The 23,856-nt window shown below is 36.9% G+C and overlaps 3 protein-coding genes across 3 annotated transcripts; 1 reads left to right on the forward strand and 2 right to left on the reverse strand.

The window, feature by feature from the left end:
* Positions 1-705: 705 nt before the first annotated feature.
* LOC105770015 (short-chain dehydrogenase reductase 2a) lies at positions 706-2,910 on the reverse strand. The gene is made up of 3 exons (XM_012591050.2): positions 2,722-2,910; positions 2,564-2,647; positions 706-1,623 (listed from the first exon to the last, which is right to left on the reverse strand). Exons 1-3 carry the CDS (start codon positions 2,739-2,741, stop codon positions 825-827), a joined length of 903 nt encoding a protein of 300 aa, XP_012446504.1. The 5' UTR covers positions 2,742-2,910; the 3' UTR covers positions 706-824.
* A 2,752-nt stretch (positions 2,911-5,662) lies between these two features.
* Positions 5,663-9,135, forward strand: LOC105770008 (hypothetical protein). The gene is made up of 2 exons (XM_012591038.2): positions 5,663-6,531; positions 8,094-9,135. Exons 1-2 carry the CDS (start codon positions 5,968-5,970, stop codon positions 8,808-8,810), a joined length of 1,281 nt encoding a protein of 426 aa, XP_012446492.1. The 5' UTR covers positions 5,663-5,967; the 3' UTR covers positions 8,811-9,135.
* Positions 9,136-9,697: 562 nt separating this feature from the next.
* LOC105769991 (cation/H(+) antiporter 15) lies at positions 9,698-12,778 on the reverse strand. The gene is made up of 3 exons (XM_012591009.2): positions 12,423-12,778; positions 11,305-12,309; positions 9,698-11,202 (listed from the first exon to the last, which is right to left on the reverse strand). The coding sequence occupies exons 1-3, from the start codon at positions 12,678-12,680 to the stop codon at positions 10,078-10,080; spliced, it is 2,388 nt and encodes a 795-aa protein (XP_012446463.1). The 5' UTR covers positions 12,681-12,778; the 3' UTR covers positions 9,698-10,077.
* Positions 12,779-23,856: the final 11,078 nt, after the last annotated feature.

The following is a 23,856-nucleotide window of genomic DNA, read 5'->3' on the forward strand; positions in this document are numbered from 1 at the left end:
TTGTGCTAGATACCCGACTAATTCATGGGAGTCTCATCTAAAGGTAGTATTGAAAAATATCATCAGGTTTGTAGGTGGTACTAGAGGTGTCCATGGGCCGAGCGGCCCAGCCCGGCTCGGCTCGACGACCTGCCCGAAATATGGGAGGGTTCGGGTAAAAATATAGGCCCGAAATATGAGTTTTGGCAAAAAATGAGGCCCGTTTAGAAAATGGGTCGGGCCTCGGGCACCACTTTTTTGGCTCGGGCCGGAATAAATATATATATTTTTATTTTTTTATTTTTAAAATAAATTGTTTGTGTTTATTAAAAAATGGGCCAGGCCGGGCCAGGCTCGGACTTAGGAATTTTTTCTGGATCGGGCCTGGACAAAATTTCAGGCCCAAATTTTGGGCCGGGCCTAGATCGCGGGCCGAAATGTTTTTTTGGGCCCGGCCCATGGACACCTCTAGTGGTACTATCAATCTTAATTTTTGGTTCCCAAAAGATACTAATATGAGTTTGGTATGATATAGTAGTGCAGACTAAGTAACATAGATGATAGAAAGAGCAGATCTGGTTTTTGCTTCTATATTGAGAATAACTTGGTCTCTTGGTATAACAAGAAACAAAGTTTCATCTCTTTATTGACAATAGAAGAAGGGCACATTACCGTTGGAGGTTATTATGCACAATTTTTGTGAATAAAACAAATGCTAAAAGACTATGCTAAAAACATTGATGGCTATATAGCCATATATGCATCCAATGCAACAAAAGCTGATTTATTAGTTTTTGATAACAATGAAAGAAGAAGGCAAAGGAAAAGGGATGAAAATGATGAGGTCAGGATGATAGAGAAGGGAAAGTAAGATTCTTGAAGCTGGTGAAGCCTCCATCAACAACCAAGTTATGACCTGTTACATACTTGGCTTCATCGGAGGCCAAGTAGAGTGCAGCCTTTGCCACATCTATCTCTTCACATTTCGCCCCTTTCAGCTCTCCCACCCCATTTATAATCTCAACCACCTTCTCCTTGGGAATACCTTGGTATATTTCAGCTATTTGACGTATCACCATTGGTGTTGGTATTGGAGCAGGTGATATGCAGTTTATCCTCACCCCTGTCTGGCATAGTTCGCTGGCTACGGACTTAACGATGCCAGGGATTGTGAATTTTGCTATTGTGTAGGGGTGTGGCCCAAGCCCACCCATAAGCCCACTTATGCTTGACGTGCAAAGAATAGACCCCGATCCCACAGGAACCATCACTCGGGCAGCATGCTTTATCCCCGCCACCATGCCTCGAACGTTGATCCGCATTACCCTATCGAATTCCTCTAGGTCAAGCTCTGCAATGCTGGGCGGGAATGCCTGCCCTGCTATGCCTGCGTTGTTGAACATTATATCCAGTTTTCCATGTTGTTCCATCGCCACTTGTACAGCTTCTGCTACTTGGGACTCCATCGTCACATCACATTGCACAAAACGGGCTGAAGGGCCCAAGGCATTTGCAGCTTCTTGGCCTACTTGTGGATCGATGTCTGCAATAATGACATGGGCTCCATTTTTTACGAACTCAATGGCGGTGGCCTTGCCAAGCCCACTTGCACCTCCCGTGATTAAGGCTACTTTGCCTTGTAACCTGCTTTTTCAAACAAGTAAAGACAAAACAACAAACTAAGCAGAGACTAGAATAGTGGGGGGGGGGGGGGGGCGGGGGGAAGGAAGATGAGACTGGTCCTTGTCTTGTTTGAACAAATAGGTAAGCTGAATGAATGTATTGAAAAAACGAATGTCGACAATGATGACAGTGCCAATCCATTTACCAAATGTCCAATCAAATAATTCTCTTCTTTCTGTTTGAGAAATATATTTGAATGGACCACAGTTTCCCCATTGTCACAAGTCACAGCACTGGCACTGGGTTTAATCAAATGTATTTTGATTTGACATTATTGCATAATTTAATTCCGAATGAAAGAAAATGTGTCTGCAGCTTGTTAGAGACCGATTACCCAAAACAAAAGAAGCTTAATTTATGGCAGATATTCAGTTTGCATTAATTTTCCGATTTCTCAGAAAATATGGTTTGCTAGATCCACACATGGAAAAACAATAATCATCTCCGTAAATCATGTGAGCAAATTGAAAGCATCACAGAAACAAGGGGAAAAAGATAAAACTAACATTAAGAAGCTACCTACCATTAATGAATGAGAATACAGCTTACTACGTCTTTCTAATGATTACCTTTTTTCTTCATTAAAATCATTGACAAGATTCACGAAACTAAAATTCACCCAAAATTCCAATGGCAAAACAATACATAGATGTATTCAACAAGGAAAAGAAAGGTGCACGGCAGCCGTCTTATGCTAGTAGCTGGTACAAGGAAAACCATAGAAAAATTGTGTCATTTCATTGGCAAAACAATTTCAAATGTGGCTTTTGTGTCAGAAATTCAGAAGGTCTTTTTAATGTTGTCTAATCAAGAAAATTCAGAGTTAGCGGTCCCTAGTCCATTCCAAACCTATCAATCAAGAAAACTAGTGAAGTTGGTGATGAGGTTAGCTTAGCTTTACCTTGTTGTGGCGGAACCATCTGGTTGTGCAGAGTAAAATCTTAGATTCTTACTGCAAAAATCATTGGTAGCAAACTTGAAGTGCCTGGATTAGTGAAAGAAGAAAGAATGAAAACAAAGAAGAGGGAAAACAACAAGGGAATTAAGGTTGAAGAGTACCTGGCTAATGATCTAAGCATGGTGGAAAATAAATCTGATGATGAGGAAGTTTAATTTATTGGTGGAGAAGGAAGAAAACGTTGTTGCAGTTGACACACATTTCCATGCAGAACAGAGGAGGAGAGGAGAGGGGAGGAGACTTGATTTATAGCACTTATGACCTGTCCTATTTAATGATCCTTGTAATCTAACTGCCTACTTACTTTGCTTCCTTACTTTTTATCAAATGTAGATCAGATTCAATGCCACTGCTGCTTTCCTTTTATTTGCTTTTTTACTGCCATAATTTGGATAGGGATAAGAAAGAATTACTCACTTTTAAACCGGAAAAAAATAATGGCTGCAGTTGTAAAGTAATCCTGCTTTTCTTTGCTCTGTAGGCAACGCAATGGATTCTTTTCCCCCTTTTTTCAATTAATAATAAAGAAATTTCTTATGCCTTTTACCCTTTTTTTTTTTCATTTATATTTGATGCACTCTCAAAAAATCGAATATTAAATTATTAATTCATATTTCTCTGTGTTTGGATACTACATTAAGGAATTTATTAAGTTGGCAAATATCTTTTATCATTTCAACTATTTTAGAGGAAGAATATTTAGTGGGAGGTTCCAGTTTTTAAATCAACAAAGGTGGGCTGTATTTGAGAATTCTGAAACCAAAGAATGAAAAGAAGGAAAGGTGTAGGAGTTTAATCCTTGAAATGCAAATTGCTTAAAAATGTATGGAGCTCAGAAGTCAAAAGCTTCATCTCTTTAGAAAAGAAATATGTTTTTGTTGTCATTTACAGTAAAGAGGCTTTGGTGAAGGAATATAAATAGGGAATTCAGTAGTGTCATATACTAACAAGATTCCAGTCCATGGAGCTAACAGCAACTTGATGATTCCACACTATATCATATAATATACTAAATGAACATCCACGTGAAGCCTGCCAGCTGTAGCACAGTAGATGTGAAATACTACTAAAGTGGGAGAGAATATATTATATTATGATGGGAAAGTTTTTGGATTCTCAGTCGTCATTTAATTTAGTCAAGACCGACCATTATAGTTTCAAATTATAGCTCATAAATTCCTTTTTCCTTTTGCCTTTGAATTAGATGATTAAAGGAAAAAGTTAAAGCAACTCAAGGACCTACCCTAAGCCTATTGAGTATACCACTTTTAATTTTCCCATAAATTTATTGCAATATTACCAAGGGTAATTTGAGATTTATTAATTCGGAGTTATACGTAATTTCATCAATTTTAAAAAGATATATTTGGACTTCTCTTTTTAAGTGTTATTTAATATTTATTAGTGTTAATGTTGCTTTCCTTCTTTCCTACTAATTTAATATTATATATAATGTAAGATGGAAGGGAAGGTGGAGGGCTAAAGACAAAGTTGGCAAATGAATTTGGGTGTCTCAAATCCCAAACTACATCTCCCTTAAAAGCTGTTGCCTGTTGGTGCCAAATTGTCAACGCCTCTTACCTTACTAAACAATTAATTGGTTAACTAAATTATATAATTAGCATTAGTTACAATGGTGGATGGAGGCAAATTATTGGGTCATTAAAGGAATAACCAAGGTTGTCATCTTGTTAACATGGTATTGTGGAGACAACACTCAGACAACTTCATCACCTTACAACCTGTGCGGTTTCTTGTCTCTTAATAACATCTACTTACGAATTAATAAACAAATAAGCACCCCCCAGGGTTAGCTTAAATCACTAATTAAATATTCTAATGTCCAGCAAGCTACTAGTAATATATATCTAAATTGTAGTGGTGCATGGGGAATTCATGAAGGTGTTGTTGGTGAGTAAAATTTGTGAATGGAATGGTATGGATTTCACATGGATGCATGTGCGGTTGTGCAAGGGTTAGTAGGACATATCCAATCAATCGGTGCTAAACGGTGTTCCAATCTGACAGTCGATTCGTGGCAGTGGCCGGATGGCTGGTTCGTAGATGGGAACTGTGTACGGCCAGGAGACACTTCTATGGAATCCCAATATAATTATGTTGATTGCAGTGGCTCGGTTAACCGATTCGAAATAGCTATAATCGAATTAATCGACCTTCTAATATTTTTAACCGTTAATTGAATTGAATTTTTTTTTAAAAAACATTAACCAAATCAAAAAATTTTCAGTTAATTAGGTCGGTTAACCGAATTAACCGAAAATTGTATGATTTTTATTTTTGGTTAAGAATTAACCAAATTAACCGAATTAACCGAATTACCCGAATTGAATCACTACATAATTAAAAATATTACATAAGTCTTTGAATCACTACATAATTAAAAACATTACATAAGTCTTGAAATTAACACATAATTGAAATGTAAGTCTTTAATATTCTCCATTTATATCTATTTCTTCTCTCCAAAAAATTTCCATTTGCATTAAACCTAACAAAAAACACGTGTAATTGGGTAGAGACTTAGAGTTAGACTTTAGTTTTATTTTTATTGGGTTGATAATTGGGTAGACTTTAGTTTTAGTTTTATTGGGTTGGGTAATTGGGTAAACTTTAGTTTTAGTTTTATTGGGTTGGTAATTGGGTTGGGTAATTGAGTTGGGTTGGATAATTTTATTTATTAATTTTTTCGGTTAAACTGAAAAAATTCGATTAACCGACCGATTTCGAACCGAATTAACCGTTAATCGAAAAATCATAAAAAAATTAACCGACTCCTGACCAAAAAAATTTAGTTAACTAACCGATTAACCGAATTCAATTGGTTAACCGAATTTTTTCGGTTTTACCCGAATTATGCACACTCCTAGCTAGGAGCATCACAATTCACAAACATGGGCTTATAAGATTGACCAACATTGAATAAGGTGGGCCGGTGTGTTATGGTGAGCTCCACATAATTTGGGTTTTTAGCCGCGAAGACAACAACTCACAAACAGTCCAACCAAAGTCCAAACCCTGAGACTGGGCATCTGCTCCTGCTCTGCATTACAGCCTCCACTGAGTTTTAAGTTGTCTGAATTAGACTTCGAGAGTTGAAATGAAAGTTGGGAGTTGAGATCATTTGTATATAGTAACTTAAAGAAACGACAGCATCCAATCAATCAGTAATTTACGCATCAAACAAGGAAAGATCAAACTCACCGCTCTCATCTATCTATCAGATTTGGTCGCATGTGATGTCCCAAAATGCACTGCCTCAGCTCCATTAGATCTTCCCTTTCCCTCTCTTAGATCATTTGCTTGCTCCCAATCCATCTCCTCCAAAAATGGGCTCCACCCAATCCGTTCAAGCAGTCGAAGAAGAACACGAAGAAAGCCCAGACGATGACGAAGACGACGACGAAGACGAAGAAGAAGACAGTAACCAAGGAGGACCCAACATGAGGCAACTCGAAAACAACCACTTGGTGAAGAAAGTACTGGAACAGGAGCCGGAAATGTTACCCTGTTACGCTTCAGCAACCCCTCTCTCTCCACAACTATCTTCCTTGGGTACTCCTAGGATGGGTCCTTCTATCAAAGTGTGGGACCCATATAATGTTTTAGCTCCACCTCCTCCGCTGCCTCCGCCTCCTGTTTTCTCCCCTTCTTTCTCTTTCCACCATGATCGATTGCTGCTTGAGGTTTATTTCATTTGCCATGGCGAGTCTGATTTGAATTTGAGGCCTGATATTGTCGGTGGAAGATGCGACGGTGCCGCCTTGACCTCTAATGGCAAGCGCCAAGCCAGGGCTTTGGCTGTCTTCCTAAATTCTCAAGGGGTCACCTTTAATGCCGTTTATTGCTCTCCCTTGGATCGGGCTAGATCCATGGCTCTCTCCGTTTGTCAGGTAATACTCTTTTCAATTCATTCTTTTATTTTTGAGTTTGATAGGATTATAAATTTGTTAATTAGTATAAAACCTCGACCTTCGATTGCTAATCTCTTTAATAACATTAGCAAACTGAGATCCTGCTCCATTTTGCGTTTCCTCCTACCATATGCCTGCATGTTATGCTAAAGAGACAAATCAGCATAGGATTGAAATTGGGATTTTCATCCTGTTTCTAGTTACTGCTCTCTCTTCCTCTCTCTGGTTTAGTTGTATTTTCCTTTTGCATTCTTTCATTTTCTTTTTATCCCTTTGTTGCAATTGTTGAGCTTGAAAATAGAAAAGAAATAGGTGTTTAAATTGCTTTGCAACTCTAGGGCTGCATATTGGAAAAGATACAAACATCATTTGGGTAAGAGGCCTTTTACTTGCTATGCAACTCTAAGTGCTGAACTGGGATCAAGTAGCAAACACTGCTAGATCTTTTTAGCCTTTTTGAGGTTATGAGTAAGGACTTGTTGACAAGGCACTATATGTTGTAGTACACGTCTCAAATATTCTTGCAATGATTAAACAACAGGCTGAGTTTATGTGCTATGAATTGATTATAAGAGAGAGGAGAGCAACTAGTGATGATGCTTGTAGGCATTGTACATCTTGTATCTATCACAAATTTTTTGTTCTTTGATTTCTTCATTTAAAATCTCTTTCTTCTTCCATGTTTTCTTTATGAGTAGAAAACATTCATGAAACAGACTAGGTGATGTGTGCAAAGTTGGTAAAAGATTGACTTTATGACATCAAATGCACATAATTCCACACAAGTCATAGAGTCACTTATCAAATTCCTTATTGATACTTTGTCAAAAATATCATGGTCTTAGGCCCGGGTGCCCACCTAAAGAGATGGAAACTATGCTGAAATATCTACTCATCTCAATTTCTTGTGAGTGGACTATGACAAATTTAAAGTATATACACTATAAGTAGATTTAGTGTTGATGCCATCTGTGAAAAAAATTCTCTCATTTTTGGAGGGAATTTTACTGCCTACTTTATTGTTGATTGAAGTAAACTGTACCACGCTCTCAGCTTAGTTTCGTAGGAATATGAAAAAAGTGAAGTGTCGAATAGTTAAAAGGTCAGGCTTCATTAATGAGCCAATGGTTATACTAGTAATAAACTTCAACTGCTTTATATTTTACCTTGGATTAGTGCTGTGAATACTAAACATTTTGAAGGATGAGCTTACCTGTTATATTTGTTTGACTAGTGGTATATAAACAGTAACTTTAGCTTTATTTCTGAAGGGATATGGTCCTTGATAAAGCCAAATGGCAAACAAAAATGAAGGCTAACCATTGATAGGAACAAAGACTTTGATCTGTGGCTTTTTATCTTTTTAGCAGTGATAGCAATAATTGATTCTTGAACCTAATGTTTACTTGTACATCTTAGTTGATATCACCTAATTATTAGTTTTTGATAGAGGCAGCTTTAATGATGAGATAAGATGAGAGATGCATTTTCCTAGTTAGATATTTGACTCACTATAATGCTTGACCTTTTGTACCATTCAGGAGATGAATTTTGCAGTGTCAGAGATACAATCCTCTGATGCACTTATGGATCTGAACATGGGCCATTGGGAGGGGTGCCCTCGATCAGAAATATATACGCCTGAAGTTTTGAGTCTGATGGAAAGATATCAGCCTGATTTTTCTGCACCTTCTGGAGAATCTCTTAGGCAACTGGAATTTCGAATGGTTCAATTCTTGAATGGGACTGTCCTTGGGCTTCCTGAAAAATTTAGATCTGAATTTTCTTTACACCAAAATGAGAGTCAAGGATTTACACACCATAACAACCCTGCTTTAGCCAACTCAATTCATGACAGAGATGTAGCTTCTCTTCAACTACCCCATTGGGACAGGCAGCGGCATGTGCTATCAAGGAAGAAGTCTGGTAAGAGCAGGCTGCAATTTGTTTCGAATATTGGTGAACATGATGCTGACGATGAAATGTCTCCTCGGGAAGCCAGTCATCAGCCTGACCTTCATGACTTAAATGTCAGGAGTTCCTCTTCCCCATCCACTTCCTTGGCCTCTACATCTGTTGGTGTTTTTACTCATTCCCTGCCAATTAAATGTCTTATCACAGGCCTCCTTGAGTGCAGCCCCGTAATGTCACATAAGGTGTGCATAGAAGACTCTTCTGTCACTGTATTACAGCATTCCTGGAAAACAGGTTGGCAGATAAAACGGTTGAATGATACTGCACATCTTAGGCTTCTTTAGTTGGAATTTGAGACTTGCACATCATCCTAAAGCAGAATTGGCAGAACGAAAAGTGAAATTGTTAGTTGTTGGCTAGAATATTGCATTATTATGATTCATTCGTCCAAGTTGGTATTCTGCAACTCATGCTCTTACTTGTGTTTCATCTACTACACTATATATATATGTTGTAGCATTCAAATTTGAATATATTTAATTCAACATTCATGATATCCAAAGAGAAAAGAATTCTTTTGGAAGTTGGAGCTTTGTATTGGATGATTCTTTGTGATTTGTAGTGTTTATGACAGTTGATTTTTATAGACTGAATTTATTTATGAAGTAATTCCTGAACTGCATGACATGGGTTAACAATAACAAGATGTTTTCTTTTATGTAAAGAGAATTGTAATGAACTTTGCATTTATTTTCAATTCTTTAAGGTAATTATGCTTAAGGATTGGTATCACAGAAGAAGCTATTAGTAAACCTATCTGAAGACCAACCACAGTAAGCATGAAACTTGTAATGCTATCAACGAACATCAGCTCTGGTTTCTAACTTGTCATGCATGGTGTGCGAAATGTGGTTGAGAAATGATCATAGAGAGTTCATCTTATGGTTGATTTCTGGAGAGACAGATACGTGAAGCAACTAGCAAGCGATCGCTTCTGGTGAAGTGACCTTAAGTGGGGATCTTCCTGTCGAATACTATGTTTTGAATGCATTGATAGGATCACATTCCAGAATTGGTTGATCCTGATCCTGGCTCAGCTAGCAATTACATATGGCCAAATTGTACAATCAGTCTCTGTATGTTGATTATGGTATTGAAATCTCCAATAAATCTGTTGAACAAGCTGTGATGATAATGCTTGCACAAAGTCTGCATACTGAGCATATTTGTCTCGTCATACATCTCTGCAGTAAAGCTATGCATGTTCCCTTCCTATTCCTTACCTTAGGTAGGTGCTCATATTCATATAGAAATTTAGAGCAGATGCATGGATCATGGTTTGTTAATTGTGTCTCTATCTTGATTTTATTTAGAACAATCTAACTGGATTTTGTTGATATAGTATCATGTGTTTGGCTTGTTATGTTATGTCATTTTTCTTCAATTAAAAGGTGCATGGTCTCGTAGATTGCCTATCTATCCTTACTATAAATCAATCTGCTAGTTCTAGTATACCATTTGCAGGTCAGTTTTGCTCTATGGTCTCACTTGTGATGTAAGACATCCATTTGACATAAAAACATTTGTTAGTATGTATGTATGTATTTCATTTCACTCGCTATGACTGTTGTCAGTATGTTGTTGAACCACCAAAATGGTGGTGTTTCCGAGGAAATCTGAGGAAGCCAACATATCACCGATTACACCCAACTCCTTGTTCTCATTCGATTCTGTTAACCCTGACAACAGAGGAAACGTGTCGTAATGACGCCTACCTACCACTATAATGTCGTATTGATTCTCCAGGGTGCGAAGGACTGAAGCAGTCCCTGCCCCATCCTTGGCTACTTCCTCCCAGTACTTGGCACAAGTGTTCCCAGAGATATTTGTTTGAAACTGCCCCAGACTTTCGTTGTCATTCCGAATCCCCTCCATGTATTTATCTGGAAAATCTCCATTGTAAATGATTCGTATGAGTGTCAAATTGATATTTTGACATCCAGTCATCTTAGCCGCCAAAGCCAATGCCTCCTGATCATCAGCTCCACCCAAGAAGATGACAGCAACTTCGGAAGAAGACCAGCCAGCCCAAATGGCATGCAGAGTTTTGAGGCTGCCACGGTCAACAAGTATTGCAACCGAGCAAGGTGCCTGATCAAGGACATTTTGGTTGGCAATCTTTAAGGACCTTTTAGACAAGTACACCGCGCCACCGACATGAAATTTCTTGTAGAAAGGAATCATAACCAGTGAAGTCCCTTTTTCAAGTGCAATTTGAAACACATCCTCATGCATTGTTTGTGGAGGAGATACTGAAATGAAGGGGGAAACGGAGACAAGACCGTCATGGTTTTCCTCGAAGATTTTGAAGGCATCGATTATAGGGGCTGAGCCCCTTGTCCTGGTAGACAGCTTTTTAGGCCTCTTTTGTCGCATCAGGAGTGGGGTAGCGCTCCCCATCAGCTCAACCATGTGAAGCATGTAAACAGCAATCGGACTCTGCTTGGTGGGCTTCAGGGTAGCGAGGACATTAATGGCAGATGGAACATTCTGTTCCTCATGAATGCAGACTAGGACTCTTAGTTCAGAGTTGTGTCTTGAGTGTGCCAAAGTTCTTCCATAGTAACCCTCGTACCTCTTTGAAGGATCGTAGAAACATGGTACAACTAATGCCACAACTCCTGAGCCTATCAGTGCTGTTAAGCACATGGCTGAAAAGGCCTCATCACCTATTATCTGCAAATTGCAATGCCAACCAACACCTACATGTGTTGTAATTAATATGTAGCATTAAGACAGAAATACTAGATAATACACAAGTGTGGAATATTATAATACCTGTTTACGCTTCATACGCCTAAACAAGTCAAGCTCGATGACGCCTTGGAAAGTCATGAAAAAGCCAAGCACGATAGCATCCCTTTGCGGCATTTGGCAGCTGAGTGCACAGAGGGAGGCTCCTAAGAATTTCCCAAATGCGCCCAAGAGCGCAAAAAATTGCACTTTGAAGTAAGTTTTAAGACTAAGAGCAAAGATGTCTACTGCTAGCCCAAATTTGACAAAAAATAAGGGCATTAGCACCCAGTTGGTTATCACATCAAGCTTCTCTACAAGCGCTGACCCCAGTGGGGGCCCTGATGGTATTATTAACCCAAAAAGAAGGGGACCAAAATAAATGTTTAAGCCGAAACTATGACCCCAAAACCCTGACATAAGCACTGCTATGAACAACACAACTAAGTTACCTTGTTTCAAAGGTTGTCCACCCAAAGTATGCTTCATCTCCCAAAGAAGCAAAGGGCCAAGAATACAGCAGACCAGAGATGCAAAGATGATGCCATAACAAATGGATTGAAAGAAGCGCGACAGGTCATCTTTTGATTGGTTCCATAGAATATTGGATGTAACCACACAGGTGCTACATAGCGTACTAACCATGGAAGAAGATAATGCCACTCTGCCAATCTCTGAATTTATGACCCTAAGCTCAGAAAGATAGTATGATACTATTTGAAAGGAAACCAGAGATTCTGCCTTTGCTATTTCCGGAAGGCTATCGACCTTCTTCTTTTCGTTAGGATTGACATTGAATTGCATCCACAAAAGGGACATGCCCAAGGTTAGTATCATGGGCACAGCCACCGAGAAAAACCCAATGGCGAACGACTTTTTTGTTATCTTCTTAAGCAGCCATATATCTGTCTGTACACCCACGAGAAAGAAGTAAAACATAAAACCCATGGTGGATACTACATCCATTAGCAAGAAACTTCTGATGGGGAATATCATGTTGAGAAGCCCTGGAATCCGGCATAGCAATGATGGCCCCAGGAGCACTCCACCCTGATATGCATGTATGTCGAACAATCAATCAAGTAATGATGATATGTATGTATTGTTGCATTGAAAATTGCAAAAGGGAAAGGGAAAGGGAAGGGGAGAGAAAGAGAGGTTACCAAAACTTGAGCGAGTATGAGGGGCAGGCCAAAAGGCCTGAGGAGATAAAAGGTAACGAGAATGGCAGCGGAGCCGAGGGATAATTGGAGCAGCAAAAGAGGAAGCATCAAAGTGAGAGGACTGGAAGAGTAAAATACACTGGCATTTGTCAACTTGGAGAAGTTGGAACAAACTAAATGGGAACTTTGTATCATCTGGGTCTTTGGCATGCTTCCGAACACAAGAACGTTTTCTGGTTCCATTGTTGAAACCATCATTCTTTGATTTCATGCAGAGATGAGGAAGGAACGCAAGTTGTTTGGATCAACACCCACATGCACAATGGGGGAAGCATGGTTTCAGGCTCACCTTTTGTTCTAAAACAGTACCTCCTTTTTAGCCATTGATTTCTTCTTTACTTTTCTCTTTCACTATATTTACTTTTTTATCTTCTTCCACTAATTAGAGGTGCTCATGGGCCGGGCCGGGCCAAAAAAATTTCGGCCCGGGTCCTAGGCCCGGGCCCGATCCGGCCCGAAATATGGGCCTAGAATTTTGCCCAGGCCCGGCCCGAGAAAAAATTCATAAGCCTGGACCCGGCCCGGCCTATTTTTTAAATAAATACCAAAAATTTATTTTAAAAATTAAAACAAAAATTAAAAAAAGTATTGTAAAATTAAAAAAAATTAAAAAAGTATTTTAAAAAAATTTTAAAATTTAAAAAATTTAAAAAAAGTATTTTAAAAGTATTTTAAAATAAAAATATTTATTATATTCTAGTTGGTTGGGTCGGGCCTGAACCAAAAAGTGGTGCCGAGGCCTGCCCGTTTTTAATCGGGTCTCATTTTTTTGCCCAAGCCCATATTTCGGGCCTATATTTTTACCCAAACCCTCCCATATTTCGGGCGGGCCGTCGGGCCAGGCCGGGCCGCCCGGCCCATGAGCACCTCTACCCCTAATCCATCACCTTAATTTAAAAACTCCCTAACATTAATTTTCCATTTTTTCATTTTTCTTGGTAATGAATGGACTCCTAATCAAACTTTTAACCTTTTTTTTATTTTAAAATATTGTATGAAAAGGAAAAGGAGACTAAAATACCAATAAATGCCGTTATTTTTAAAAATTACGGAGATAAACTGAATTTTTTAATATTTACGGGACTGGGCTGATTTAGGTAAAAAGCTTCCAGTTGGAAGCGTTTTTCCCATGTTATATTAAGGTTTTTGATTGTTTAGGGTTTTAAGGTTTTAAAGTTTAGGGTTTGGATTTTGGGTTTTAAATTGATAACTTTTTTAACATCATAACTGTAATTATTGAATTCGATATTTAAAATATTTATATTTACACTAATCGTGTATTCAAATTTCATTTTGCAAATTGATTAAAAATTGAAACTCGGTGTACTCGGTTTGGATGCAGAACTAGTTTTAAATACTTATCCAGTACATTATTTTTGACGAGATGGGTTCTGAAAACATATCTCAGGAATCCCGGGATATCTGAAATGATTTTGAAAAATGCCTCGAACAGTGGGGGTTGAAATTTATAGAGAAAAAAGCTCCAAGCAGGACGCACTGTCAGCAAATGACTGAAAACGCTTTCAGCTAGGACGCTTTCAGTACTTCTGCTGACAATGCGTCCTGCTTAGAGCGTTTTTTCTCTACTAATTTCAACCCCCTAGTATCCGGGGAATTTTTTTAAAATCAAATAGGAGGTTATCCCTTGGGTAATAAATGTAACATATTTCAGCCTTCGGTGGCATAAGCCAAGGAAATAAAATTTGAAGAAGTTCAAAATAATAGAAGTTTGCAGGGAAGGCATAAGTTGGAACAACGATACTATTTGTATAAAAAGTAAGCATAAGCATTATTTTTCGTGTTAATATTTATTTGAAGCATTATCTTTTTTGCATAATGTTTTTGTTTCGAACTTCTCTCAATAGATAATTTGGTTAAAAATGAGTGGACGAATTAATGCTATTATTTATTACGACGGTGACGTCTGTGACACCGAGAACAGTGTGGTTTTTTTATCAGAGAACACAGTACGACTGGCTTTTAACCAAAACATAGAGTTTTTAAAACTTAAGAAAAAAATTAGGCGAAAAAATCATCGGATCCAGTCAGATGAGAGTACCATCTATTAAGTATCAATTTTGTGCTTCGATTGATCCCGTGAGATATGACGCTTTCGATATCAAAGGTGCTAGGGGCTTGGAGGCGATGGTGCAAACGCGCATCGACAATGGATCACCGTTTCTCGAGTTATAGGTAAAATTTTCAAGGCTAGATGAAGGCATTTGGTCGTCAACATCTTTTCTTATTTAAGAGGGTAGAACGGTTGAAAATGCTGATAGTCCAACCACTTTGTTAGAAAGTTCTCATTATGATATCACAAAATTATCAATAGGAAGACACTCATCCGTCTCGGCTTTAGATTTCAATCGTGGGAAGTAGAACATTGAACAATTAAGTTTTGGTGGTAGAATATAATACACGAACCTTGTATGACACTCAGTTAGTGGGTGGACATGAACCTCGATGGGTCAATGTTTAACGCTGAGAATACTTATTGGGGAATGACAGCAACTTCTAATGGTTGGAAACCGACAAGTGATTCTAGACGTTTCTACAACTACACGAGAATGGATGATGTACTCCTTACGACATCTACTAGTGAGAGGACATCCAACACGATAGATGTTGGTGGGTTCGAGAATGAAGATGACAATAAATCTGATGTGAATCTAGTTCGGGAGCCTAGTGCTGACGGCTCAGAAATTACATTATTTTCTAAACCAGAGCCTATTCCAACTAAACCAGAAGATGGTGAAGGAGGTGAAATGAGGAAGAATATCTACAATTCATGGTGTACTCACCTCTAGCCCACATGCATAATGTCGACCTATCGACAGAGGACGGGTTGGAGTTTGCAAAACTACCACATAAGAGATCGGGCCACACAAGTTTTTCGTTGGATTCGGGTGATTTGGAAGTGGGTAAGGAGTTTTCCACTAAAGATGGTTTTTTACACTATAGTGAAGTGATACAACATCAAGAACGGGGTTAACTTTCACGTGGTTAAATCCTGATTTGAGAAGTTCGAGGTCAAGTATGCAATTCGAGATAGTAGATGTGCATGGAAAATCATGGCTTCTATAAAAAAAGACGAGGTTGTGGATGATAAAAAAGTTTACTACTCTACATACGTGTGTTGCCACTGGTACAATATCACGACCGATATATATTACATCATAGTTGAATTACTTAGTTTAACGAACTTGTGGAGTTGCAGGTATTTCATAGGATCATCTGAAGTTGAATTCAGAGATGATTGCGGGCATAATACTACCAATAGTGAAAGCGAATCTAAATACTTCTGTGTCAATTTTAATTGCAAATATTCATAGCCAATTAAATTACATACCTTTGTACCTCAAGGAGTGGATAGCAAAACAAAATACATTGGAGAAGATGCACAGTGGGTGGGATGCGTCATACAACAATGTATGACAATGGTGTCGGGTGCTAGAGAGGTACGTCCCAGTTTACATAACTGGTCTAGAAATAGGGCCCATGTACCACAACGATCACTTGCTCCGTAGATGCTAAGTGTTCCACCGTCTGTTTTAGACCTTCAAGCAATGCTCTCAAACATTCCAGTACTACAAGCCGTTGGTACAAATAAACGGTACCTTTATGTATGGTAGATATACCCATCAACTATTATTGATTGTGGCACAGAATGGTAATTGGAGAATCCTGCCAATTGCGTTTACAATAACACTGGGGGGAGTCAACAGATGACTGTAATTTCTTTCTGTCTAGGTTGAGGAGGTATGTTTTCCCCAACCTAATATACGTGTCATCTCGGATCAGAAAACTGGAATATTATCCGTAATTGAACGACAGGGAAGCCTTTGGGACTGCACACACCATTGGTACTGTCTAAGGTACGTTGCGTGGAAGCCTCTGAGACCTCACACACCATTGGTACTGTCTAAGGCACGTTGCGTCTAACTATTACAAAAAATACCCCTCTACTACTGAGCGAGCACAAGTGACCAACATGGGTATGTAATCGCCACCAATATTCTTTGGTTTGTAATATTCCAATTATTTTTTATATTCTTTTGTATGTGATTGCCACTATCCACTTCTATTGATAGGGTATGAGCTCGTGAAGGGTTGTTTCTGTGAGATGTTGGAAATTTTATGGTCAACTAACCAGGTGGGGGTACGGTAACTCTCTCGCATACCCTTCGATCAGTGTACACAATCCTACAACAAGGGCCACATGACCTCAAACCTAGTGGAATGCGTCAATTCTGTTTTAGAGGGAACACGTCATTTGTCGATAACCTTAATTGTGAAAGAAACATACTTCTATTTGGCAAAATTGTTCCTAAAGCAAGCGGCGAATTATGTTGGAAAATTGCAGGGAGGCCACATATGGTGCTTGAATGTGGTGAAACAAATTAAGAAGGCTACGACACAAGTGAACTGCATACACTCAGTGTGTCACTTGCGTGAAGACCTATGATTTCGAGTAATAGAGTTCGAGAAACCAAACCATGGTATTGTCGGGGGAGTATACTGTGTACATCTAAAAATAGGACTTCTGATTATGAAAAATTTGGCGTATTTCATTTTCTTTGCACTCATGCAATTGCAGCATGTAGCAATCTACACTTGGATCCCATGAGCTTTATGGACAAAGTGTACAAATTAGAAAAGTTATACAATGTATTGAGACACATATTCCCACCAGTCCTAGATGAGTATATGTGGCTACTTGTATCGAATGCTCTATTTAAGTTGTTACCCGATAGGTCATTGTGTCGTAAACCAAAAGGTTGACTGACGTCAACTCAAATATGTGACAATATAGATATTCGGGATAGGTCAAACCAACCAAGGTTATGCGAGTGGTGTTGGAACCTGGGCTATACAATGTCTTCATGTCCACATCAAATGGACAATGCAAACTAGAAAACAAATATCAATTCCATTATAATATGTAAACACGCAGTTCTATAAAATGATAACTAATATCACCTTTTCATTTGTGAAATGATAACAAATATCAACTTTAATTTTGTTAAATGATACAATATTCCTCTAAAAACATAATAGTAAAAATCATTGATACAATATAAACGTTCGATACAAGGATAAAATTAATCAATACAGATGTTGATCAGAATTTGTGCCACATCGGGGTGGTCGACAGTTACGTGCTGGATTCCTTTTTAGCTCAGCCTCAGGGTGGGGTTGTGGTCGTTGGAGTTATGGTCTCGGTAGCTCATCTTCTTCGCCTTCAATCGATTACAATCATTGCATTCTCAGTTTCCATTGTGCATCCTTCGATCTAGGAATAGGTGGTTGGGAAGATGGCCCAGCTTGGTAAAACAAAGATCCTGGAGGTGTTTACGCCACAAATGGAGAATGAGCATAATTATGTTGAGTCTCATACACCGATGAGATAACAATTGGACTCTTCATCGGCGCCTAAAACATAGATGACCTATACGTCATTGTTGATATCATCGTCGTCTGAAAAGTAGATTGCATGGGCGTGTAATACATCAGGGATGAATGTCCAAGAGTCCAACCTGACATAGGACTAGAAGAAGAAAAATGTGATGCAACATATGGTGCTTGTGTGAAGATGATAGGGTTAGAATACGCACCAAAATAAGATGGTACATACTGAATAGTGGGTAGTATGTGCATCAGTGCTACAACCGTCAGTGCTAATTCTTGTGTAAGTGTTGATGATGGACCTGCCTCGCCAGCCCTTGGATTTAAAAGGGGCCGTCGTGGCTTACTCGTATGAGGATGTCAATGCCTCGCCTATTCCCCATGCAAATATGGCTTGCCATGGATCCTAAACCATAACATGTACTCCAGATTGTATGCTAACTCAGGAATGATAATAAGTTTGCGAGTAGGTAAGAAATCATACAGATTATTCCACATATTGGTATGTTAGGAGTGGAATACCAGCCAATTCTCATTTGGCCGCTACAAGTTGATAGGATGTAGATCATCAAGGTCTTGAGATTCTACGATAATTAATTTTTAGACTTCAAACTGTCGCAACACTTTATTGGTCTCGTATATCTTAACGGTAGCGTACACTACCAAGAGGACCTTCATGGGCCAGGCATTGGGATTCACAAAGAATTCATCGGGGATGACTTCTCGAATTACCGGATCCTCATATGGTGTTCATTCAAACTATATTAACATGATAAAAACATTAGTTATATATATACTACAAAATACGAAATCGGCTATATTAAGATTATATAGTTCAAATTTAAAGAAATACTTACCTTCGTTTGTGATCATTGGTTTAATAGAAGCCGTATATCTTGAAGCTCAGTAGGTAATCCCGCGTGACTCAACACATGGTTCCACCTATTTAAATAACTTCTTAGCAGTAGTAAAATGCAACCATCGATTTTGATTTTTCCTATTTGCGTCACCCAACATATCTCCCGATACAATGTCGCCAACACGGCAGACCCCCAACTAAGTTCGTCCGCTCCTCTAAAATCGATGAGTTTCAGCGCCACCTTAAATGGATTAGATTTCGTGACTTATCCGACATCAGGATACCCCCAATGATTTGAAGGATGTACGCCCGAGCGTGTTATTCTCCTTTCACTTCAGTCAAATCCTCATCTAACCCCGCAAAAGGTTTTCGTATCCAAACCATTTCAATCCAACCTCCGTAAATTGTCTCCGAAGCTGAACCCAAAAGCTCACCACCTACGACTCCTCAATTAGCAAAGTAAACAGACTCGATAACTACCAAGCCATCCATCGGTAACCCAACTGTAAATGCACGTCCTCCAGAATGATTGTACACTTGCCACATGGAAGATGAAATGTGTGCATCTCGGGTCTTCACATCTCCACCAATACGCTTAGGAGTTTTCGGTCCAACTTACACCCCCGGCCTAAAAGGGCCACATGTCAAAAATCGGCTTCCCTCAAGTATGGTTCAATCAACGGTGATGGAGGACCGGGTAGATTATGAATATGGCATTGTAGAATTTGATCTTCTGCCTATTTATGTAATAAATATACAAAATATTAAGTTAAAATATAACAATGAAATAAAAAAAATTAAACAAAATTAAAATTTGTTAAAATTTATTCTTACCAAATGCAATTGATTGACGAAAATGTGCTTATCATCAAGACGGATTAGAGACCCGGCCATTACTAATTATATAGAACACGAATTATTTTTAATAAAAATATTTTAAGAAAATATTAATAAAAAATCTAATAATAATCTAATTTAGATAGAAATACAATTTTAGTAATAAATTTAAGAGAGAATTTGAGAGAATTTTGAGAGTGGTTTAAGAAATTTGAGAGATTTTTTATAGAAAATTGTGAGAAATTAGTAGGGGATTTTATAGTTTTTTATTTACCGTTGAGGGGCAACGACTATTTAATATAGCCGTTGGGGGGAATGCATCCAGCTGGACACGTTTTTCATTAACGCTTACAGTTGAACGCGTTTCACTAGTGACACATAAAAAGCGCTTCCAGCTGGAAGCGTTTTTCAGGGTTTCCACTAAAAACGCTTCCAATTGGAAGCATTTTACCTAAATCGACCCATTCCCGTAGATATTCAAAAATTCAGCCTATTTTCGTAATTTTAAAAAACAATTATTGGTATTTTAGTCGAAAAAGTCTCCATTCAAAATGTTTTTTTTATTGTTTTAATAATCAATTAAAAGGATAAACCGAAACAAATATACTAGCACGTAAGTGTATCATCAGAAGAACCAAAGCAAATATAACAACACATATATACTCACCTCGTTACAAAATCATAAAATTTAACATGAATATGCAATAATTAGATTGATCTCGAGTCATAAAGATACAAATCGAAAGCTCGCATCACTCGTCGTCGACTTTCACCTTTACTGTCCTTCTCGACGATCTTACGTCGTCTTTAGCTACGAATAATAATTCAAAAATAACACAGTATCAAATTCCATATCAAATCACATTCAAATTTAAATTCATACATATTTTTTAGTTTCTTCAATTTAGCCCCTAATGTCGGGACAAACATAACTTTCGATTTAGAGCGTCGAATTGAAATTTCTTTTCACATATATTTATTAGGGACCCTATTCCTACCAAAATTTCATGAAATTTTTTTATTTTATTCAATTTAATCCCTAATTTATGAAATCAACAATTAAGTTTTACAATTTAGTCTTTTTCTTAAACTAAGCTTATTTTCTATCAAATTCACACCTAATTCTTCAAGAAATCAACAATGGTAACTTTTTAAAACTTTAAAACTTTCAAAATTTGGTACATGGGCTAGCTAAATAAAGCTCCCATAGCCTCAAATCTATAAAAATTACAAGAAAATAACTTGATTGCACTTACCAAATTAATGGTCGAATGCTTGAACCCTAAACTTTATTCTTTTCTTTTTATCTTTACTTTTCATGGCTTGGGGAAAAAAGAAAATGATAACATTTTCCACTAAGCTTTGGCTTTTATATTTTGATTAGTCTATTAATTAATCTTAATTAGCTTAATTAATCAAATTTAATTAACTTCAATAATGTTTAAGCTAAATTAATGACATTCAGCATCATCATCCACTATTAGCTATTTAAAAGTAGTTTATTAACCATTTAGGTCCTTTGGGTGATTGCTACTTAAGTCCCCAAGCATTTTCCTAATTAAAAATCTATAGCGATCAAACTTTTACAATTTAGTCTTTATGCCTTAATTAACCACAATTTCAGCCAAATTGACTAATCAAATTCCAATTCATTTATACACTAACTCTATAAATATCCCTATTTAATATTTATAGACTCGATTTACGAAATAGAGTTCTAAAACCACGTTTTCTAACGCCACTAGAAATCGGATCGTTACACTTGTATGTTTAAGGTAGATGTACCTCAGATGGTTATTCTTTTGAAAACTTGATTTGTTTTTCATTCATAATCTAGAATATTTGGGACTTTTGAGTAAGATTTTGCATTTGAATAATTATGTTTAAAATGATAGTAATTATATCTTTGATTTACTCAAGTTAAGTTTTGGTTTTTAATTGACTTGGCATGCTCATGAGATACATTTAAGTTTAAAAGAGTTTTTGTTAATGAATTGAAATGATTTAGAACCTAATGATATAACTTGGTGATGTTTGGGATGGAAGTGTTTTTAAGCAAATTTTAAAGCCACACCTCCAAAACTTGTATTTTTTTGTCCCAGTACCTTGTTTTATGTTTTGGGCATGTCCAAACCCTTAGTAAATTATCTATCTCACACCTGAAATTTTGATCCAAACTTGGTCATATTGTAACAACTCGTTTTCAGTGATATCGAAAATAATGGTTTCGGGACCACAATTATTATTTTATTATTTATTTAATGTCTATGGGAATATATTTTAAGGTCGTATTAAAATTTTGTTAAGAAATTTTGATGTTTAAGTAGTTAATTAAGTAAAAAGGACTAAATTGTAAAAGGTGAAAATTTGAATTCTATTAGTTAAAGGTGTCTAATGGCTATGAAATCTTAAAATAAAGGACTTGAATGGTAAATAAGCCATTTAAGGTGTTAGAGGATGTGCATGGATAAGGTTTTGTCGAAAATTTAATAGTTTTTAAATGTTAAAATGGTAATTGAGTAATTAAAAGAAAAATTAAATAAAGAAAGATGAAACAAAGTTATCATCTTTCTCATTTTCACTTGTGTTGGTTGAATTTCACCATTGAAGAGGGGGAAAGCTTTGGTTTTGTTTTCTTCTTGCATGGTATGCATTCAATCCCCGTTTTTAATGATTTTTATGTTTTTGAGTTCGTTTTATCTTAATCTAGCTAGCTCAAGGGTTAATTTGTAAAATTTTTAAAGGTTGAAGGACTTACCATGAATTATTTTGAAAGAGTTTTGATCTTAGTTGATAGATTTTGAATCTTTGTTGAAAAATAAACAAGTTTTGTTAAGTGATTTTTGATGAATTCGGAATTAGGGATTAAATTGTTAAAGTTGTAAAACTATAGGCTTTATTATGAAATTATGGTAATATGGGTTGTATCAAGGTCCCTTGCCTCTAGGGTTAACATGGATTTAAATTAAAATGGTTAAATTTTATATTATAAGCTTAAGAACTAAGTTGTGAAAAATTAAAATGTTAGGGAAAATTGGTAATCATAAATACGAAATATGGATTAAATTGAATATTATAAGTATTTAATTGATTGAAAATATCTATTTAGATCAAGATAAACCACGTTCAGACTTAGATCGAGGAAAAGCTAAAGCTTCAGATTAATTCGACTATATTACTACTCCCCTAATTATCGAGGTAAGTTTGTATGAACTGTAATCATTTTAATGTTAGTTAAATTTGAATATTTGTTATGTTATTGAGATATAAATGAATTGGTGTAACACCCCTAACCCACATCCGTCGCTGAAATAGGGTTTCAGAGCATTACCGAAGCTTATCGATGAAACAGACATAAATTTAAATATTAATATCATATAATATTCAAATCAAAAACCAATTAAATTCATACATAATGTCCCTTATTTGAGCCCCCGAGTCCCAAAATACGTGTTAGAAACAATTCGGGACTAATTCAGAGGCTCAGAGAATTTTTCGTAAAATATTAAAAACTTTCAAAGCTGTAGGGTTTACACGTCCGTGCAGTCAGGCCATGTGTCTCACATAGTCCAGTCACAAGCCTGTGTGTCTGGCCGTGTGGACTCAAAATGTACCTTTGAAAAAAGGTTTACCATTCCCTGCAAGCTTGAACAATAAGCAACTCAAAAATCATTCGTTTAAAAAATTCAAAACACAATCAAACACATCCAAAATATGTCAAAACAATCATCTTAGGTGCCTAACCAATGTATCTTCATAGGTACCACAATTATATCATCAAAACATACCAATAAAACATCATTCAAATCCAATTTGTAAACATTAATTTCAATTTATTTTACCTATTTCATGTTCATTTAAACATTAACTTAAATTTTCCATAATATGACCTCAAATATAAACACATATTTATATGTATATAACCATCCAATATTAACTTATAATCTTATTTACAATCAATCTGCAAAAATGATTAATATTTAAACACCCTAGGTACATGCCGACACAAAAGGAAAAACATCACCACGTTTGAGTTCGGGATCGTTGTTGGATGCTAAATCGGTGATCAAAATTAAGTACCTAACCTGCGCATGGAAAACAAAATTGTATGCTGAGTAAAAACTCAGTGGTATTTCTATAATCCGAATATTTAAAAGTAAAACAATATAATATGTATAATAAAATGTTACGCACAATTGAACATTTAAAATCATGCAATACTAAATTTTCCATCATTGCTATAGAAATAGATTTTCACAATTTTAATCACAT

This window comes from Gossypium raimondii, chromosome 7 (genome assembly GCF_025698545.1).
Source record: "Gossypium raimondii isolate GPD5lz chromosome 7, ASM2569854v1, whole genome shotgun sequence".
Lineage (NCBI taxonomy): Eukaryota > Viridiplantae > Streptophyta > Magnoliopsida > Malvales > Malvaceae > Gossypium > Gossypium raimondii.

Excerpts from the sequence above, each read along its gene's own strand:
- LOC105770015 (XM_012591050.2), bottom strand. The coding sequence starts at position 2,741 with ATGCTTAGATCATTAGCCAG. Across the intron at positions 2,648-2,721 it reads ATGCTTAGATCATTAGCCAG|GCACTTCAAGTTTGCTACCA; the intron begins GTACTCTTCAAC and ends TCACTAATCCAG. Across the intron at positions 1,624-2,563 it reads GATGGTTCCGCCACAACAAG|GTTACAAGGCAAAGTAGCCT; the intron begins GTAAAGCTAAGC and ends TTGAAAAAGCAG.
- LOC105770008 (XM_012591038.2), top strand. The coding sequence starts at position 5,968 with ATGGGCTCCACCCAATCCGTTCAAGCAGTCGAAGAAGAACACGAAGAA. Across the intron at positions 6,532-8,093 it reads TGGCTCTCTCCGTTTGTCAG|GAGATGAATTTTGCAGTGTC; the intron begins GTAATACTCTTT and ends TGTACCATTCAG.
- LOC105769991 (XM_012591009.2), bottom strand. The coding sequence starts at position 12,680 with ATGATGGTTTCAACAATGGAACCAGAAAACGTTCTTGTGTTCGGAAGC. Across the intron at positions 12,310-12,422 it reads TCATACTCGCTCAAGTTTTG|GGTGGAGTGCTCCTGGGGCC; the intron begins GTAACCTCTCTT and ends CATGCATATCAG. Across the intron at positions 11,203-11,304 it reads GGCGTATGAAGCGTAAACAG|ATAATAGGTGATGAGGCCTT; the intron begins GTATTATAATAT and ends TGCAATTTGCAG.